The sequence below is a fragment of the Macrobrachium nipponense genome, chromosome 3 (assembly GCF_015104395.2).
Source record: "Macrobrachium nipponense isolate FS-2020 chromosome 3, ASM1510439v2, whole genome shotgun sequence".
Classification (NCBI taxonomy): Eukaryota; Metazoa; Arthropoda; class Malacostraca; order Decapoda; family Palaemonidae; genus Macrobrachium; species Macrobrachium nipponense.
In genome coordinates, this window is record NC_087202.1 from 14,237,328 (window position 1) to 14,252,676 (window position 15,349).

The 15,349-nt window shown below is 35.1% G+C and overlaps 1 protein-coding gene across 1 annotated transcript in view; it reads right to left on the minus strand.

The window, feature by feature from the left end:
- Window positions 1-331: 331 nt before the first annotated feature.
- LOC135221637 (UTP--glucose-1-phosphate uridylyltransferase-like) overlaps window positions 332-15,349 on the minus strand; it is a 20,485-nt gene continuing 5,467 nt past the window's right edge. Inside the window, exons 5-13 of the mRNA XM_064259314.1 lie at window positions 14,993-15,091; window positions 12,016-12,017; window positions 4,610-4,685; window positions 4,363-4,512; window positions 3,853-3,991; window positions 1,982-2,119; window positions 1,576-1,748; window positions 1,104-1,202; window positions 332-581 (exon numbers count right to left, since the gene is read on the minus strand). Coding sequence (XP_064115384.1) covers window positions 474-581; window positions 1,104-1,202; window positions 1,576-1,748; window positions 1,982-2,119; window positions 3,853-3,991; window positions 4,363-4,512; window positions 4,610-4,685; window positions 12,016-12,017; window positions 14,993-15,091 — 984 coding nt within the window. The 3' untranslated portion in view covers window positions 332-473. The remainder of the gene's footprint in view (window positions 582-1,103; window positions 1,203-1,575; window positions 1,749-1,981; window positions 2,120-3,852; window positions 3,992-4,362; window positions 4,513-4,609; window positions 4,686-12,015; window positions 12,018-14,992; window positions 15,092-15,349) is intronic.

Here is a 15,349-nt window from a genome sequence, read left to right on the forward strand (position 1 = left end):
GTCAAAGACAGTGAAAGCAATACAGTATTTAAATTTCTATCTATCGATTTATTATTTTATCGTTATTTTCTAATAAACAGTTTTTTCTTTCTGTATCTCCTGTTATCTTCTGTAACTTCTTTCCAAAAAGGCCTTATTCTTTGGGAGCTTGAATTTCTACATTGGCCCCTGTAGTTACTCTTGTCCCTACGAATAGGGTTAATTTTCTGAATAATATAGTTATAACAATAACAATACTACTACTGCTGCTGCTACAACAACTACAATAAGTAGTAACAATACGAGACAAATTAGGCCTATGTCATAACGGAGGAAAGCGAGTATAACTCTCTAGCAAGAAAATACTTTATTCAAAAGATGGATTATGACAGGATAAGAGATCCAATGAATGACCGAATTCTGCTTCGGTTTCCTATTGATTTCAAAACAATGGTTTTTTAAAGGATCGAATGGCTTTCTTTCTTTCAAGTCTCTTAGTGGTCCAATATGCGGAGGTTTCCAGATACGATTTTGTTTTCCAGGAGGGATCCAGCCGGGATGTCGATCCTGTCTCCGTGGTTGGCGATGATGATTACTGTACCCTTGAAGGAAAATGACAGAAATTAGAATTTCGTGCTTATACACAAATGAATTTGGTGCTTATACACAAACGAAACTCCTTATTTTAATAAGATGAAACAAACTGTGATGTTTATGATATTCTTCTACCAGAAATTCAAGCAGGATTTTTGATTTGATCTTTGATTGGTCTGGTACTTTTCATACTTAACAGACGACATTTTCATATTATTCAATCAAAGATGCAATACATTAATACCCTAAAGCAATTCTCCTCGTACTTTATAATTTACTTTTTTTTTCTAAGAACTGTTCTCTTCTTTCTGAACTTCCTGTTACCTCCTGTTACGTCTTTCAAATGAATTACAAGTCAATGGCCCCTATGGGCTTCTCCCATATGAATAGGTTTCATTTACCGAATAATTATAATAATAATAATAAAAAGTGAGCCAAATTCATCTATTCTAAGTTATATTAGGAAACTGATATCAAATTAGTTTTCTGTACAGAGGCGTTTGGAACAGAGCAGGATTCAATTTCCCGACCTTGAGAACGACGCCTCTACCAAAGGTAACGTCGCCAGATACCGCCAGATGGTCCAATTCCAGCATGTCTGGTATTGAGGCGAATCTCGTGAGGAAATCCTGTTAGAAAATGAATTAATTAATACGCCAGTTTTGTGTGCGAGAGAGAGAGAGAGAGAGAGAGAGAGAGAGAGAGAGAGAGAGAGATGTAAACTTACTCGAACACAATTTTTCAGGGCGATCAGTTGTTTACGTAAAACTTCCCTTTCTAAAATATCGTTTCATAAAGTATCCAGAGTGGTTCTCCTCACAGGAAGAGTTTCAGTCCTACAGTAGCGTGTTCGGAGACCGCAAAATCTCACCCAAGGTTATATAAAGCAATTTGCGAAAAAAAGAAGTGTTGACAAGAAAAATCAAAATCACGTTCCCTAACTCTCCAAACTTGGGTGAAAACTTCGTAAATGAAAGTAGAAGAAACAATATCGTTCGTTACCTTGACCTTCCCGAAATGAATGGGACCCAGTTTGACCAGGGGCGTCGTGGGGAACATGCGCAGGGGGGACATCGAGAGCGTCCCCTGCAGAAGGTTGTACAAGTTGCTCATCACCAGCAGAAGGTCATCCGTCTTCTTGACGGGTAGGAACCTTGACCTGGGGACGTTGATTCCTTTGCGGGAGATAAGGTCACAGATAAGGATTCAAATATGATATGTGGAAGGTATTACGTCAAGGAGAAAGAGCTAAAATAAGTAACGAGATGGTTGAGAGAGAACAAGTTAAGGAAATAGATGAAAATAACTAAAAAAAACAAGGAAATAAAAACCCAGGAGATAGAGAGAGAGAGAGAGAGAGAAGAGAGATAGAGAGAGAGAGAGAGCCATAAACAGTTAGAATCTTTACCCACGGCGCCGCTGAAAGATTTGACCGCCGCCCCGACGGCCTCCTCGAGCTGGATGATATTCTGCCCGTTGTCCAGGGTCTTGTTGTTGGTGATGACTTCCATCTCCAGGGTGCCTTCGTCCAGCACGTGCTGTATTGCTGTGATGATGATAATAATAATAATAATAATAAAATAATAATAATAATAATAATAATAATAATAATAATAACAAGAACTAAATTGTAATAAAGTTATAATAAAATGATAAAATATAATAATGACGCTAATAAAATGATCATGATACAACAACAATAATAATAATAATAATAATAATAATAATAAAATAATAATCATTAAAATATTAAATTAATGAAGATTTAAAGAATAATATTATTAATAATAATAATCGTCATAAAAAAAAGATTAGAATAATAATAATAATAAAATGATAATAACAATAACACAATAATAATATTATTAATAATCATAGAAATAATTATAAAATACTATTATTGATAATTATAATAATCTCTCAAAAGATTACAGGAGTTTTTAGTGAACACTGGTAGAAGACGAGGTCCTTCGCATGAGGGTCTGGGTGGGAGCTGCAGTGACCCAGGTAGCGTCAGTGAACTTCGTTCTACCAGTCGCTACAAAGGGTGATATTATTTTGTGTGTATATATATATATATATATATATATATATATATATATATAAATAAAGAATTCTTGTGGCATTTCCTTCCATTTTTGGTGCTCACGCTTTTATTTTTGTAAACATTTTAATTTTTAATTTTTATAGTGCATTTTAATAAAAGCATTTTTAAAATATATTTTTCATAGTTGTCTTTTTTTATTTTACACTTTTTGGCCTCGTCAGAAATTGTAACCGATTTGTGATAGTAGCTAACGAAATTGAACGTGATATTCTACAATATACCGTCGAGCCAAAGAAGGTTTGAAAAATCGGTAGAGTTAGCAACTAATTCTACCGAGTCAAAGAAGGTTTGAAAAATCCGAAGAGTTATTCGCATCATACAGATGCTGAAATATTGAGAGAGGTCACTGCAGGGTCATGTAAGGTTGTATTGTCACCAGGATTAAGTAACCATGAAAAACTGACCTACAATATTTGACCCAGACAAAAAATAGCATGCTAAATAAAAGCATATACAATCATAATGATAGTGGGCACAATTTTCCGTGTCGAAAATAATGACAATGGTTGCAGGTCCACAATAATATAGCATATGAGTTTATCGTCTTTAATGTATATTAAAAGGTTTGAAAGCTTTTAATATACATCAAAGACCATAAACTCACATGCTATATTATTGTGGACCTGCAATCAATAATAATAATAACAATAAAAAGAAAGGGAAAAAATTGATAAGTATCAAGACCTGAAAATAGAAATAAGAAGGATATGGGATATGCCAGTGGAAATATACCCATAATCATACGGGCACTAGGCTGTTTATATTTTTTCGTTGCACGGAACCAGTGGTTATTCAGCAACGGGACCAACGGCATTTTACGTGACTTCCGAACCACGACGAGAGTGAACGTCTATCAGCAGAAATACACATCTCTAACCCCTCAGTGGAATGCTCGAGAATCGAATAAGAACACTAGGCACGGTCCCAAGATCCCTGGAAAGGAATCTGGAAAAACTAGAGGCTGAAGTAGCTCCAGGACTCGTGCAGAAGAGTGTGATGCTAGAAACGGCGCACATAGTAAGAAAAGTGATGGACTCCTAAGGAGGCAGGATGCAACCCGGAACCCCACACAATTGGAGGACTGTGATAGACCAACAAAAAAAGGATAATAATATTAATAATAATAAAAACAATAATTAATAATAATAATGAGAAATTTACGATTCACCTACACCTGAGTTTGATCCACAAGTTGTTCGTGTTGAAAATCTTGAAGGTCTTCACCGACTTGAAGTCGTCGACGTGGTCTTTGGGCACCTGGGCGATTTCCAGGAGTCTTAGGCGGTCTTCGTACTGGATGAGGGTACCGCCCTGTTGCCGATGATATATGTACGTATGTATATTTATACCTACTATTTGTATACAAATGTACCTATATTAATTATATATATGAATAAAAAAATTATTATTACATATATAAATTAGTATATATTATATATGTACCTATATATTTTCCATATCTATATATATATATAGATAGAATAAAAAAATAAATATAATATTATTTATTATAGTTATATTAATATTATACCTATATATACATTTAAAATCTATATATATATATATTATTAGATATATATAATATAGAAAGAGAGAGAGAGAGAGGAGAGAGAGAGAGAGAGAGAGAGAGAGAGAGAACCTTGCTCAAAAAGTCCACTATCATCCCCGGCCTTTTGTCTGACTGACCTGACATCAGCCCTGGTCTTATCGGTGACTTCCATGAGGAACTGACACCGGCCGCTTCTTCTTCCCTCGAGGAGGAAATTGAGGATGTTGAGGTCGACGGTGGCGCCCAGGTTATCGATGTTACTGATGAAGACGTATTCCTTGCCCTTTGTGATATGAAAGATTATTATTATGATTATTAATTCTTATTATTATCATGAATTTAAGCCGTGCTACGCAAGTCAAATTTTAACGCGACTCAACCTGGGCTACGAACTCGTCCAAAAGTCCCGAGTTCCTGAAGGAGGTGTAGAAGTCCCCGTGGCCCGGTGGGTACCATCTGCCGAAAATATGGTTTATACTTCATATTGTGCCTGCCCCGCGGCACTATCTCATAACAACAACAACAACAACAACAATAATAATAATAATAATAATAATAATAATAATAATAATAATAATAATAATAAAAAAGGAATCTAGAAAAACTAGAGGCTAAAGTAGCTCCAGGACTCATGCAGAAGGAGTGATCCTAGAAACGGCGCACATAGTAAGAAAAGTGATGGACTCCTAAGGATGCAGGATGTAATCCGGAACCCCACACTATAAATACCACCCAGTCGAATTGGAGGACTGTGATAGAGAAAAAAAAAAAAGAAAAAAAAATAATAATAATAATAAGAAGGAGAAGAAGCTGGAAGCAGACCTTCTAAGGTACATGTCTTATTCAAAAGAATGTCAGAGTTAACTGAATTAAACTTTTAAGGAATTTTCTCTGTTTTTCTGATAATTCGTTTTTCATAATCCACGATTCTGCTAAGTAATTGGCCAATTACTTAGCAGTCTCTCGGTTTGTGAAAAAAGAATTATCAGAAAAATAGAGAAAATTCTTTGTAATATCAATTCAGTTCATTCTGCCATTCTTTTTAGTAATAATAATAATAATAATAATAATAATAATAATAACTAATAATGATAAATGTAAATTATTAGCAGGAGTAATGGGAATAAAGAAGGTAATCAGTTTTCTCTCTCAACATGGTTCTTTCCTGTACTGCCAAGATTAAGAATTCGCTTCCTACTTATGTGTTTTCACCAACCAATAAAATCCGTCTGTCTGCAAGATTAAGCCTTATAGGTACATGTATCTTTCCCCTCTTAATACCCCGGGGCAGGGCAAAACAAAAGGTACTGGGCCTATGCATTAGGGCTTGTGCCTTGTATGATAAGGCGCCCTATGAGGTAATGTTAGACTAGCGATAATCTATACGCTAAGTCGGTGGTATTGCACTTCCATCTTCAATGGAGTGTCTGGGGTTTTTGTAGATCACTTACGAAGTCGGTATTATCTTTACGACGATGTGTTAAAACTCATGGTTCGGTGAGGTTCTTGTAGAAAAAACACAAGGTTATAAAAATAGTATATTCTTCTGAAGTTTTACATGATGAAGATCAGGTATGATCGTACAAGTCTTCTATGACGATAGCTTGATCGCTTCTGCCAATGATGATGGCTAATCCTATTCCTCTACATGATAAAGCTTAGGTAAAGAGGTACAGGTCTTCTAATAACGATAGCTAACTCTGTTCTGCTTGTCTACCATCTCTGTTACAAGTTATGAAGGAACAGACAGTAGTTCGAAACATATGAAACATACTATCAGATAACATAGTTTCATACGAACACACAATCGAATGAGACACGCTACAGATCACGTAGGCCGTTTGAATAATAGGTCGGGGTAGTTGCTCAAGCAGGGAGCTTGGGACTAATGTTTATAAACAATTGAATGACTACGGTGACGGCATGTTATCTTAGCCTACATACTTATTGTATACGTCATCTTTAGCGTCTCTAGTCTGATCACATTCCTGCAAGCAATCTGGTTGACCTCTTTAGTTTTAGACTTTTATATATATGGACTAACATTCCATATTTTTATTATGTAAACACTTACATTAGCTCGGTCAGCTACCAAAACCAACTACTGAATATTACTCAAACTTGACTGCATTTGACTTATAGGAGTGTGATACCAGACACTATGTGAACATATATATATATATATATATATATATATATATATATATATATATATATATATATATATATAAGTAAATAAAAATTCATTGTGTACATGAATTGATTCAAGTAATAAAATATAAAACAATGATATTGTAAATAATAGTGATCACATGATATATATAATGATACAGTTTTTCACTTCATCTCATTAAGATACATATGCTACAGAAAAATACTAATGTACTATGATAATTGCATAGAATGAAGATTAACATGATAAAAATCATATTTTAACTGATAAAAAAGTTCATATATGAATTGATAAAATTATTAATGTTTATGCTGATTGATTCGTTGATTTTTATGCTAAATGTTATATATCTGATTCATTAATCAATATACTAACTCATAAATAACTGCAGATATTGGTATGATAAAAGGTAACAGATGATTATAGGCTACCTGATTTGTTTATACATATGTATATGGATTCATAAAATTATGATTAATATATGTGCATTCTTAAAATAGATTCCTATTGCGTACACGCAAAGATAATATTTAGATTCTGTTATTATGTTGTTTTATTATATTTAGATTCCATTTGCGTACACGCAAAGATATATTTATTATTGTTATTTATGATTCTTTTTATAGATATAGGATACATGTATTATATATATAGGATACATGACCGAGGTTATACTACTACACTTTTTTAACTAGCTTTCGAAACGAACTTTTCGTCCATTACAACAGTTGCCAGACAACCACCTTAGCCAAAATGAAACGGCCTTTTTCAATGGTTAAAACAATAGGGGGAAAATTTGCCTGGGCGGGTCCAACGTTCCATTTTGCGCTCATACTTATTCTCTGCATCCTAAGCTACACGATTACGTTCGCGATGAATAAAAAAAACATCCCCCCAGCACGAGTCCTTCGCCAGCAAAGTAGAGTTGAATATCCTTCGGGTCGTAATTGTCGGAAGTATGTCCCTTTGTAGTCGAATTCCGACAGCCGCTGGAGCGTTCCGCATGAAAACGAGATTAACGACGAGATACGGTGTCGGTCGAAGAAGTCCATGAAATTCCTTTCACATTGTAGGCGGTTGTACTGACTGTAGTCGTCCGCTGCGACGAACGATTTTTGAAGTTGCTATGTGCAACTCTTCGTACTGCAGGATACTGTAACCAGGTTCCATTAATCAGCCTGCAAGTGAAATTATACTTGTCACAAGGGCAAAGTAAATTCAGACGACATCCAAATACAGGGGAGGGGAGAGAGCCATTTAGACCAGACGTAACCCACATGAATTCGCTGATATTTTGGAATTCAAAGAATCCGCTGTACAAACTTTTTTATCCATGGCATTAACAATGAGTGAAACCTATCCAGGTCTATGATGACTTGTAAAAATATCCATAATTATAAAAAATAAATAGATATCAATACGAATCTCAAAGAAAATTCGATATTACTGGTAGTAAGTTACTAGACAAAGAAGTGGAAAATGGAGCTATTTGTAAGATTGCCAGGCAGCATAGAGTCAAAGAGATATTAATCATGATTCTATGTGCCCTAACAAAGTTTCATATTCAATTTTCTCGTGCGCATCCTCTGAGGTTAATTTTTTTTTTTTTTTTTTTTTTTTAAAACTTTATTAATAGGTAGGAGATGCACGAAAAAAAAAAACCCACTATGTAAACTAGTTTCTAAATAAACTTTGGGTTTTTTCAAGAAAATGTGACATTTTCCCATGAATGTTTTACTTGAATTGTAATAGGCTAATGTTGCAAGTAAATAATCCTATCCATATCGTGATACTTCTAAATGTCTATGAGGTTCAGAAAAAGATTAATTCATTTTGATGTTATAGAAACTCTATTTCCTTATTTTGTTTATTAATTTTAAATGATTGCAAGTCCTTAACTACTTGCATTACACACACGGATAAGAATATGTTATGTGGCCTGTCATGTACCTATGAACCACATGTGAAGTTCTGAGCTGAGCATTCCTTTCTCCAGTCAATCTGCTGTTGCAAGCAGAGACGACACACAGATGAAAGCCTGTGTAAGCAGATTATTGAGGTTAAAAGGAACAAATGCTGATACGGCAATGATGACGTCGTCACTTGGCAGGAGATTGCTCTTCAGCCAGCTAAGAGTTACGTTACTTGCTGTAAGAGATACGACTTTAGTATTTTCAAATGATATTTAGTGTTTTAATTCTCCACCCGCATGAGAAGAATGTCTGAAAAAAAAAAAAAAAAACAACAGTACCAAAATGAACAATATATTAGTTTTCATGTTGGCATTATGTTAAATAATATTCCTTATTCAAACTATATGAAAAAGGTTTTCCATACAAATTCTATATATATTATTAGCCCTGTAATAAGATTCATATAGGATTATTCCATAGATAACATTGCACTTCTAGACTTCTGACTTTAAAATCTTTTTTTTTTATTTTATTTTATTATTTATTATTAGTTTATTTATTTATTTATTTATTTAATTTTTTTTTTCATTGGACTACGAAATATAAATCACCGGGACAGACAATATGTCAGTAGGTTTTTGGATATGTGTTTGAACTTTTAGCTTATTTGTCATTACTAAAGCGTTAAGTTAGAGTTCAAATCTTTACGCATATATATTTAGATATTTAATTAACCTATGGTTACGTTTTGCTTATTGATTTTATCGTGATTCCTTTTTATTATAATTTGTAACCCTTCCGACTTCTTACGGAGTGTATTATATTGACTCCACTTGTATCCATATTTTATCTTTATTTTTTTATATTTATTTATTTATATATTATATCTTTGATAAATTAATGGTTGGCTTGAATATGTGAAAAGTGTTCTAGCGGCGTACCGTATAAGGTCTACTTGCGGCATCAATTCTATAGATACAAGATATCAATGATAAAGGTATTTAAAAACCGCGAGAACCGCTATAATCCAGTTCGGATCAACATCACGAGTTGTAACTCGTAAGACATTGACAACTTTCTATTTATTATCCGTTATTCTACCAAACGATTGACTCTGGGTGATAAAATATATTATTGGTTTTCTTAATGGAAAGGAATTCACACAACGTGTTAAGGAGATTATTATTGATTACACCACCCGAGTCACAGATTATTATGTGTTGAATTCCATATTTACTGATTTAGCACTCATAAATATTCCTAACGCACTCAATTGCGGTGTTGTTTTTAGTGCTATTAATTCTATATAACGTGTCAAGGAACTATTAACACTAAGAAGTGTTTATTCCCTCTGTCAGACTCGTAATTCTGTTAATAATTCTACGTATATTCTTTCAAGGATTGATTGGCACAGGATAGGCTCCTAAACTGACAGGTGTCTTAGTGTGTCCCTTGTCTTCATGACACGTGTTACAATCAGTTATGTGCTTTTTATATCTGTAAGCATGTAGGCCAGTAAAATAGTGATTTTGGCTTTCTGTGACATAGTAGGGAACCCTGGATGACGGAATGCAACCAGTTTATGACGATTGGTATGAAAGAGATTATTACTTAATAATACCTCGGTCGTTAGTCATCTGCTGGGTTCTTCTTGGGTTTACCTCGTCACAGACCTACATATAATATTACATTTGATTACATTATTCTGATACACATACTTTAAATATACTTGCTTTAGGGTTTCTGCTCGAAGTGTGTATTGTTATGCTTAGCCGCTGACCCGTTTCCTGTTTCGTTTCGAAGTGTTTATTGTTTGGTGTTTATTGCTGCTGACTCTGTTTCCGTTTCGAAGTGTTTATTTGTTTGGTTATGTCTGTTGACTCTTGCTTTGTTCAGTTTGTAACAGTTCTGCGCTCCAACCCAGTATTCAATGCTCGCGATCTCTTGGGTTAAGAAGGAATTTTCTTGTTTAGATACGGTTTTAACAATAGGTACGGATGTTTCTATATCTTTTAGTCTAATTAATGGTTCTTTGCGGTATGGTGCGGGATTGCGGGATATGCGTCAGCTATGATATTTGCTTTCCCAGGTAGATATCTTATCTTGGCTCCAAAGACCTGAATGATCATTTGTCACCGAGTTCCTTTTGGACTGTGATTAAAGCCTTTGAAAAAACTCGGTAAAGGACTCATGTTCAGTAAGGACTTTATCAGGATAGCCATAGATTATGAACTTAAAATATACTAGTGAGTTAAAGATACCTAGCCCTTCCTTGCCTATTATTGCATATTTACTTTCAAAGGGCTTTAGTTTACGTGAATAAAAAGCTATAGGGAAGAACTGTTATCATATTACTGAAGTAGTACCTCTTACCCCTTGGTCTGAGGCGTCTGTTGCAATAAAAAAAAATTCCTATTTAAATCAGGGGATTTTTAAGTTAGGTGAGCTGCATTATTTCGCTTTTAAGATATCGAACGCCTGTTGATGCTTTTCAGACCACCATAATAAAATCTACGCTCTTCTTCGTAAGATCTGTTAAGGAGCTGTCATCATTGAATAGTTACATATTTACATACGATTGTAATACCCACTACAGCGCAAAAGTGCTGTATCCCCCTTTACGTTAATAAGTACCGGAAAGTTATGAATAGCCGACACCTTACCATGGACTACTTTTAAGACCTTGACCAGACACATAAAAACCTAGATAAACATGTTCGGTTTTAAAAACTCACATTTAGATATTTTACTCTGAGATTATTTGTCTTTGTCTCTGTAGCACTAGCTCTACTTTATGTGAATGTACTTCTAATGTATTAGAAAAGATTACAAGATCCTCCATATAGGCATGTAGGGTATCCCCTAAAAATCTCCAAACACTATAGTTGTAATTGGGGTGCAACGTAAGCCGGAGCTACGTAAAAAAAATTGATAATGTCCCCTGAGTGTGCTGAAAACGGTGTATGAGGTACAATCACTTAGGTAATGGTATCTGGAAAAGCATTTAAGTAAGTCCAAGTTGGTGAAAAAAATTTATTCTAACCTAAACAGAGATAAGATGTCGTCGGTACATAGCACTGGAAACTATCGGGAGTCGTTTCCTTGTTTAAGCGACAGAATCTACGCAGATACGCGAAATCCGATCTTTTATGGCATGACATTTGAGGGAAAAATTATATGGGCTTATTTGATTTCCTAACTGGAATGGCTCCATATTACTACATTTTTTCAACTTCGTCATTTATCTCTATTTTGAAATTTCATTGAGAGTCTACACGAAGGTACGTATATAGCTTTATGTTTGTCCTTAGACCGTATTTTTTGTGTTAATTACATCCGTTTTTTTCCAGAGATCACTCGCCAGTGGAGAAACTTCTGGTATTCAGGTAAAAGATAAAAAAAAATTTTCTGCTGAATCACCTCTGCTTGAATGACTTTACGGATATTACTTTAGATAGATTATCAGAGAGATTCATCCACGACTGGTTGGGCGTGATTAAAAATTAGCAACAATAAAAAATGCGATATTTATAACTTCCGTATCCACGATATGTATACTTTTAGGGCTTTGTTCGCGGAAATCGTTATATTTCAGAGTGTCGGGAAGGATTAAAAATTTCATTTCCCAGCAAAGTCTTTTTACACGCACTAAGACATTCGAGGGGTGCAATGCTTCTCGAGATTTTTGCGTGCAAAGTACGACTGCGGTTGTGGGAGAATTCTGTTGGGTCATTGAACAATGTTACGATTTATGAGACAAATGTATAGTTCCTATATAAGTTATTATTTGATTAACTGTCTCATTTTTGTTCAAACAAAAGCGGGATTTTAATATGTTGAAGGTTTATAGGATTTTCCTTTGATAAACACGCCTATTTTGCAGGATGTAAGATAATATTTTTGTATACCCTAGATGGATTACAATTACACTACATACAGATCAACGTTTTTTTTATCTATAGAGGTATCTGTAAACGCTCGCTTATCCGGACTTCTCATTAGGGAAGTTCGAACAACAGACGGTGAGTCCGTAAATACTGGTAATTAATTGTACTAAAGGAATAAATAAGATATTCTAATTTTTACGGCGCGTACAGTCGGGCTTAATCCACCAGTATTTATTATAACTTAATGTATTAAAATTAAAACGAAAACCTGCTCTGATTACTTATACGGTCGTGTGTTTCATAGGAAAAATCCTTTTTAGTTCAAAAAAGATATCGGTATGTATGAAACCAACATCGCTTTTCCCCACTCTGCTAGAGTCGCTTATTGTGTGGAATTTGCTTTGCTTTGAACACTTCGGCAGTTTTTCGACTGACCTTGACCGCTTGACTAGGTGACACAGTCACCGAGTTTGCTTGTTTGATTCTGAACGGGCTACTGTTTCTATTTCTTTTGTAATAATTAGGATCCTTCTCTTTATTACCATCGGCAACGTATTGTGTGTTTTTAGCATTATGTTGCTGGTTACGTATAAAGCAATGAATGATGAACTATTAGGAACTGAGCGATGATTACTAATAAGACAAGTTATCTCTACTGTATTCAATTTAACTGTTTGTACTTCATTCTTTGCTAAAATTTGAAATAGTGAGGGATCCTGGTCAGCGCGTTTAGCCTGATGAAAGTTTTTTACAGACATGTTATTCCTTGCAATCCAGTCATATTTTAAAGTTAAGTTGAGTCATTGAGGTTCGATATTTTATATAACTCAAAAAAACTAAAGGCTAAAACTGCGATCGGGAATTTGCAAAGGAGCATTTTATTGTCATGACCCGAAATAGTGTTACCTCTAATTTATATAGATTTGTACGGGTGTTTCCACTTGTTTTTGTGTGGTTTTCTATCACTACGGTGCTTAACGAATCCCTATCCATGCATCTGTATAAATACAGACGTCCACTGCGTAAACGCATATTCACCTGTTTAATATGATTTGTTACGTAAGGGATTAATAATCACCCAAAAATGATAAAATTAACATAGTATATGATTATGATATTTCAGTAGAACTTCTGGAAAACAGACACTCAAAGATTAAAAAAAACTCGCAGTAGCGAAATCTCAATGATGTAGATAATTTTCTCGTCAAAGTAAGATTAAGAATGTCTCGTAACTTCAGCCACAGGAATAACGAAATTCGACCTGCAAAGAAACCACTCAAAGTTACTCCAAATGAATAAAAGTTTGTACTTAGCTTGCTTTTGTGGGAAGTCACGGTGTTCCGATAACGACACACGGCCTTGGTCCTCCTTCTCTATTTAGCGGATGACCTGGTTTGGCTTCAGTTTCCCCCTGTGCGCGTTGTTTCGATGATTCGAGCCCTTGAAAGATCGATGCTGCAGACGCGCGTTCGGTTTGTTTCTTGGAGTGCCGGAAACGCTCACTAACGATGTTTTCTTGAATGATTCTAATGAGAGACGAAGCTTCCGTTGCCGTAGGAAAAGGACACGTCGGTTTGTTTCTTGAAGTTATTCACTAAACGATGATACTAAGTTGCTTGACGAATCTTGTTGTTTTCTGAAGTCGCTCACTAACGATGATACTAGGTTGCTTGACGAATCTGCTGCTTCGTCGTCGTTGACTTTCTTATGATACATGATTTATTATTCTGGTTTTTCTTCGTAGGACGTTGTAGAGTTTCTTCTGGTCCGCTGGCACCAAATATTAGGGCTTGTGCCTTGTATGATAAGGCGCCCTATGAGGGTAATGTTAGACTAGCGATAATCTATACGCTAAGTCGGTTGGTATTACACTTCCCATCTTCAATGGAGTGTCTGGGGTTTTGTAGATCACTTACGAAGTCGGTATTATCTTACGACGATGTGTTAAACTCATGGTTCGGTGAGGTTCTTGTAGAAAACACAAGGTATAAAAATAGTATATTCTCTGAAGTTTTACATGATGAAGATCAGGTATGATCGTACAAGTCTTCTATGACGATAGCTTGATCGCTTCTGCCAATGATGATGGCTAATCCTATTACTCTACATGATAAAGCTTAGGTAAAGAGGTACAGGCTTCTAATAACGATAGCTAACTCTGTTTCTGCTTGTCTCCATCTCTGTTACAAGTTATGAAGGAAACAGACAGTAGTTCGAATATATGACATACTATCAGATAAACATAGTTTCATACGAACACACAATCGAATGAGACACGCTACAGATCACGTAGGCCGTTTGAATAATAGGTCGGGGTAGTTGTCTCAAGCAGGGAGCTTGGACTAATGTTTATAAAACAATTGAATGACTACAGGTGACGGCATGTATCTTAGCCTACATACTTATTGTATACGTCATCTTTAGCGTCTCTAGTCTGATCACATTCCTGCAAGCAATCTGGTTGACCTCTTAGTTTTAGACTTTTATATATATGACTAACATTCCATATTTTTATTATGTAAACACTTACATTTTCACCAACCAATAAAATCCGTCTGTCTGCAAGATTAAGCCTTATAGGTACATGTATCTTTCCCCTCTTAATACCCCGGGGCAGGGCAAAACAAAAGGTACTGGGCCTATGCATTAAAAAACTTATGATAGTACCCTCAAGGTCTCGGCAAGATTAAGCTACGTATTTTTCACCTCTGAGCCCACCTATTCTTTAATGCCCCGGGGCAGGGCAAGACAAAAGGCACTAGGCCTATTCACTTAAAAACTCATAAATACCCCTCCATCTCCCTCAAGAGAGCAAGTCTTGGTGACTGGCATCAGAGTCTCCTTGTCGATTCTCGGGTATCTCGACTGGTTGAAGGTGTAGGTCTTGATCTGCAAAAAAAAAAAAAAAAAAAAAAAAAAAAAGATAATAATAAATAATAAATAGAAAGTTAATCGGTCAATAGACAAATAACTAAGTAGGGAGGGTACGTAAGTACGGAAGATTAACGTTGTGGGGAAGTAGGGAGGTGTGAACGATAAAGTAAATCATTATGGAAAAACACAATAGTCCCACGTTTCGTTTTATTCTATGCTGAAATCTTACAAAAAAAAAAAAAATTAAATAATACAGATGAAATATTTATTGAC